This window comes from Pestalotiopsis fici (assembly GCF_000516985.1).
Source record: "Pestalotiopsis fici W106-1 unplaced genomic scaffold PFICI_Scf_3, whole genome shotgun sequence".
Taxonomy (NCBI): domain Eukaryota; kingdom Fungi; phylum Ascomycota; class Sordariomycetes; order Amphisphaeriales; family Sporocadaceae; genus Pestalotiopsis; species Pestalotiopsis fici.
In genome coordinates, this window is record NW_006917093.1 from 5,110,009 (window position 1) to 5,116,159 (window position 6,151).

The window sequence follows — 6,151 nt, forward strand, 5'->3', positions numbered from 1 at the left end:
GAAAGAGAGAAAAACCGACGAACGTGCAGATGGAAGACATGGGCAACGTCGAAACTTGACGGCTTCGATTTCGACAATGATATCACGTTTTCCCTCCCCCGGTTGGTACTCTTTCTGTCAATGCCATCCTTTACCGGTGAGTTGATTGCTACCAGGTTCTGAAGCATCCGCAGTATCGAAGGCACTCGACTACTACTATTCCGTCCATATGCGATCGTCGCGTGGCTAAATTCAGTGTCCGCACATAGAAGCAGTCTAATGGGAACCTGCGCTAGGACGATTGCCAGGGGCCGAGACTGGCTCAAGGATGGCTATCGGTCGGGGCGAACCAGACGATTAACATTCAATGCCGCGCTACCCTATGCTATTCTGGTTGGTCTAATCTATGCTGTCTAAAGATTTTCTGCGCTTTACCGTGAACATACCCCCTGGCAGTTCCTGGTGGATGCTCTCTAGACAAGTTATGGAAAGCAGAAGCAAGGAGGAAAGAAAAACAAGAAAATATGACCGACAACGATAAAGATGTAGTTACGCTGAGTTATGCAAAGAGCACGCAATTCTCATATTCTGAAACAGGGCCGAATCCGGTGTCATCCTATGTGCTTGTTGCCGAGAGTCTTGCTCACCGCCGGCACTTACACCTGCCTCTATCGCCCAGTCTTGGCCGTCATCTAAACTTCTTGTGGGTCTAAAGGGCTTGTTCCGGTATCTAGGACGCTTCGCTCAGACAGCTCCATGACGACAGCCGTTCGTACCTCTGATATTGAGCGGGAAATCATTTCGGTGTCTCTTCTGGGACCGCCGGGACCGCCGGAACCTCTTTTTGCTCAATAGACGAGCTAGGGTCGACTTGATCGTCGGATGGCGTGGCAGCTGCCACCTTTGGTGATTTGGTGTGCTCAAGGTTCTTCATCTCCAACACATCGACCTCGGAGTTATGGCGCTCCTTTTCTTGGAATGTGAATGCTTCGGACAGGTTGACTGCGAGGAATGTCTTTGGCAGTTTCACCCTGTTAGCCGCACGGTTAGCACGATTTTCTGAAGCATTATGCGAGTTCCAATCGTCATTGTGATAGAAGATAGCAATGCAATATTGATGCGCGACTTATCTGGAAGAAGGGTACTTACTGGTGGAATTTGGTCCGAAGAGTCTCAATTACGGTCTTCCAGTCGTTGTGGTCAGTCAGACTTCTGCGTGCTGCGTAACCAATACAGTGCTTGCTGTCGAGCTGGATGTCTAGCGGGTCGTATATATGACAACCGGGACTGATTGTGATGCGGATGCTGTATGCAAACGTCGACGGATCGTCCGGAGACGAGGCAGGTGGCTTGGTTTCTGACTCGTAGAGCTCGAAACAAATCTGCGATAGGTAATCAAGCTCGGGTATAGTCGCACGGTTGATCTTTGTCTTGATGCCGCCTTCCATGATGCAATTCAGCAGTGTGTAGATATGGGATTCTTTTGTGAAGTAAAAGAATGATTTCGCATCTTCTGAAGCTTGCATCTCCTCGAGATCCTGCACGATTTCCTTGAGTAGGGGCAACGTGGTCAAAAGTCCAATCTCAAGCTATAAACTTATAATCAGCATGGAACGTATTTTTTGGCGGTGGTGGATTCAACTCATTGAGACCAACCTTTTCAGCATCGGATATTCCGTATTCTTGAGGGCAAATGAAATCAAACAGGATCTTGGCCAGCTTATAGAGCTCTCTGAGAGGCTCGAAACGAGCATCGGTCTTTGCTTTGGTAGGACCGCTCCCCTTTTGTAGCTTGAAGTACTGTTCAGGTAGAGCAGCCTCGCCTTGTTGCCGAACATTTCTCCAAGACCGCCGCCTGAATATCCTTTTGGCAGTCTTTTGAATATCGGATTTTTCACCCCGTTCAGTGCGCTCAGACTTATCCGTTTTGTCACTTGGAGATGAACCCGAGGCCTGACCTTTATCGGATTTGTCGTCAGGATTCTTACTCTCCTTGCCCTCCTCGAACTCCTGAGTCTTTCCGTCACGCCCAATCACAATGTTGAACTCTTCTTGGAGCATCTCCTTGGTCGGTGTAAAGACCCATTCGAGAAAAGCTCGATTGTGGAGGGCGTCGAACTTCATGGTGTCGTAGAGTTCCGAGATCTTGCTGGGGTCCACCTTTTCATTATCGCAGAACTCAATAAACAACTTCTCCCAACGCTCACGGAACAACTCTGGATCCTCCTGCGAACACCATCTGGCCTGAATGTTGCTTATCGTGTTGGCTTGCGAAAGCGACGAGGCCGACGATCCAGAGCCTTCACCATTGAGCTTCTCCGCGCTGGAGTTGCTCAGCGCCGTCAAGGAATTCATTGCACCACTTGTAAGTTTGGCGTAGTTGTGCTGCATGACCTTACGGTGGAACTTCATGAGCTGAACTACCCGCCCTTGCACCTCCGATGGTTCCATGAAATTGTCTGGCCAAGCAAACTGCGGGGGACGCGTATTACCCTTACGAAGAAGACCCTTTAGCTTCTTCTTCACCTTATCCATCTCGTCCTTTGCGGCGTTCGAATCATCCAGAAGGTCTTTTCGGACGGTGATGTAGTCTTCTGGGAGCTCGTCTCTATCAAGAAACGTTGTGGCCCAGATTTGAGCGCTAGTTGTTACTCTTCGCTCTGAGCTACTAAAGACATGGACTTCATCCAAGACGTCGCGGTTGAGAAGTAGATAATCATTCCTCATGTTTTGCGCAAGCTCCACGGCTTGGTGCCGGGCTGAGTGTGTAGGCTCTCCTCCCCACTTGACGATCAATTGCAATTTGTCAAGCACCAGGCTGTTCTCTGCGGCAGTGAACTTGGACATTGTCACGCCAGACATGGAGTCACTGCGTTTGGCCGGACGTCTTTGGCCTTCAATGGCTGGATTCGAGCTGTCGGCTTCCTTTGGAGGCTCAGTCTCCTTTACCTCGTTAGATGCTGCATCGACAGAGCTGTCTGGTGCGTTTGGTGCCTCTTGATTCTCTGCCGTCTTGGCTTCAGGAGTAGGGGTCATTTCTTCCGTCTTCTTCTTACGAAACATCGGCTTGATCTGAACTTTTGTGCCGGCCCAACCGCCTTTCTTGATCAAGACGTTTCGAAGAGTCTTGAGCTTTGAAGCGTCCTCCTCGCCTTGCCTAATAGCCAGGTCAACAGCTTCGATGACGCTGGCTAGTGCAGCTTCGCCTATGAGCAGGACTTCTTCCTGATGGCCTTTGAGAAGATCGATAAAAGGCTGCGTGTGAAACGTGAACTTGAACTTCTGTTTAGGCGTCCGGTCTGCGTGGCGTATGACAGAGACTAGGCCTTTGAGCTTCCACTGATGCTTTGGTGGTGGCGGCGGAGGCGTTGGTTGCTCCGATGTCTGACCGGAAACATCACTTGGCACCACTGATGGTGTTCCAGGTAGCGTGGGCGGCGCAGTTGCCGGAAGGCTGGCTACCACAGCGTCTGCCTGAACAGCGGGTAGTGGAGACGTGAGGCCGCTCTGGACCTTGGACGGTGCTACCGACGGACCAGCTTCAGATGTTGAAGCCGACACCATACCGACATCTTCTGCAGTTGTGGCCTCGAGTTGAGATGGCCTTGGCGTGGATGTTGGGGCATTGACTGCAGCTGGTGACTTGACAGGGGTCGTTTCTAAAGCCTCGCCTCGAGGTTCTCGATCCTTGGCCAACATGGCAGCCTTGTACAATGGATCGCGATGATCGAGTGTTGTGGGAGATGGCAATGGCGGAGGTGTCGAGCCTCCCCGACGAAGCTTTTCCTGAATGAAGATTTCTCTCAGGATCCTCGCGCAATGACTGTAGTAGTCATCATTGTCTTTGACAAAGCTCCAACCATTGACATCAATCACATAGCTTTTACCATCTGCCCTGAGCAAGTCGAAGCCGCATACGCGTTGCCCGAAAGTGGTAGAGATCTTCCTCGCGATCTCCTTTTCCTCGTCGTTGAGCGGAGTGACATAGCGGATTTCTTTGCCGTGCGTGTTGCGCTTAACAATTCCGTCCACGACGGGGGATTTTCTTGTTTCGGCGTGGCAATAGTTGGGCCCGACGGTATAAGCCTTGACGTCCTCGGCATTCTCCACTCTCATGAACTGTTCAAAAACGTAGCTGCTGTCAGGTTCACTGATAGCCCGAGGCACGACCAAATCCTCAACGAATTCCGAGCTCTTGTTGCCGATTTTTCTGAAAAGCTTGCGAGCACCGCCGCCCTGTGACTTTGGAAAATAGATAATAACGTTGTGATCCTCGCCACTGGTTGGCTTCTCGACAAAAGGCTTCTTCAAAAGTGTACCGTCGACGCTGAGAATATCTCCATCGTCAAGCATTTCAACTACTCTCGGAGCAGGGACCATCTCCGGGTCATAGGGATCAAGAGTGAGCCCGGTAACGTCTTTGACATATTTGGCGATTTCGGGTGTTAGGAGGCTAGGGCCGCCATCGCGGTTGACTTCGACTCTTCTGGGGGTGGGGACACCTATCATGTCCAGAATCCGAAGGCATATACGTCTGTCCCATAAAATCTTTTGCATAGGGACATCGTTGACGCAGAAGGGCTTTCTCGCCTTGACATATGAGATGGCTTTTTCGAGAGGAAAGCCATCCGAGTAGAAGGAAATCAAGTAGTCGCAAATGGGCCAGTTTTCAACATCTGTATTTTGTCAGTACAGTTTCAAAAAAATTCCTCCTGGCTTGAATAGTCGAGTACTACCAACCTTCATCTTGAATAGTCTTGTCACCAAACATGACAACCTCAAACTCATCGCTTCCCCTGAGTCGATTGAGGATATTGCGGCTGGGCTTGCTCCTCGCCTTGGATTCCAAAGCACATACGCCGATGATGCCCAGCGGTGCCGACTTGGCCTCGGACTTATCCTTCTTGACCTCGGTCTGAATGCCACGTTCACTACTGGGACTATGGCTGCTAGTTACAGTGCTTCCACTGAATCTTCTCTTGGCCCTACTGCGGGACCGGGTTGGCGCCTGAGGTCGGGTGTTTGGGTCTGGTTTGGTAGGGTTTCTCCTGACTGCGTCCAACGGGTTTGGGTGAGTTGTCTCCCGCGGTGCCAGCTGATGAGAAGTGCTAGCTTGGGCCTGCGAGGAAGTTGATGAGGTGGTGACTATCACATTGGACAGGCCAGACTCGGAGTGGCCTGGAGAAGGACCCAATCCTTTATTGGATGCCATGATAACGCCTGATACTGAACGAGAGATGCCACCTTCTGATGATGCAGGACTGGGAATACCGCGAGCTGAGGCTAAAGAGTAAATGGATGAGACAGAAAGTCGTTTAGAAGAGAGGCCCTCGTCCGAGAAGGAGGACCTTGTAGTCAATGCTGGCTCGGGCAGGCGGTCGATGCTGCCGCTGGGATCCCGAATAATATGATGAGCAGTAGTCGTGGGGCCTAGTCGCGGGGTGGTGTTTTCATGGTCGTCGACGGCAACGTCATCCGAATCATCGGCCAACAGGGGAGAGGAGCCGCTCACGTTGCGCAGATTTGCCTGGAAGGGACGATGGTCTTCGCTCCAGGCACTTTCAGACGTGTTGGACTCACGGCGGGTAGGGGGAAAGGAGGAACGAGGGCTTTTGACTGGCAATGGCATTGGCGGTGGAGGCATGGACAGGTCCGCATCCACAGGTACCTCGAAGCTGGCTACTGGCTCGACGTGCCGGCCTTTGCGACTGGAGATACTGGAGACGCTGCCCGATGAAAGTTTATGGGAGTGCGATCCAGAGCGGGACGCCCGTCGTCTGGCAGGCCCAGTACTACCGCCTCGGTTTGCGCTGGTATCCATGGCTACCGTACTGCAGTGTACCTACTGTGTAGGTTACGTACGTGCGACTGGGTCGGTCCGGAGACCAAAGGTTGAGAGCGAGCCCTGTATGCCCACTAACTTTTGCGTTGACGGGGGGTAAATGATCGGAGTGGAGTGTGGAAGGTTTTGGACAGGAAGGAAAACAGTACACAAATCCACCCTCGAGAATTCCTTTACTTGATGGAATTTGTGCTTCGATTCAAGTGGTGTTGAGATCCAGCGTCCGCGTCTCCAGTCGAAAAACTAGTAGGTCCAGACTCTGACCATACGGGGCCCAGTTAAGCTTCAGTTGCAGAAATTTTAGTCTGCTACTGTTTAGCGGGGGAATGT

At 51.6% G+C, this 6,151-nt stretch overlaps 1 protein-coding gene across 1 annotated transcript; it reads right to left on the reverse strand.

Annotated features, from left to right (window-relative positions):
* Positions 1-775: 775 nt before the first annotated feature.
* Positions 776-5,800, reverse strand: PFICI_05664 (uncharacterized protein; the record flags this gene model as incomplete). The annotated part of the gene is made up of 4 exons (XM_007834245.1): positions 776-1,010; positions 1,129-1,568; positions 1,636-4,655; positions 4,720-5,800. The coding sequence occupies 4 exons, from the start codon at positions 5,798-5,800 to the stop codon at positions 776-778; spliced, it is 4,776 nt and encodes a 1,591-aa protein (XP_007832436.1).
* Between the last annotated feature and the right edge of the window lie 351 nt (positions 5,801-6,151).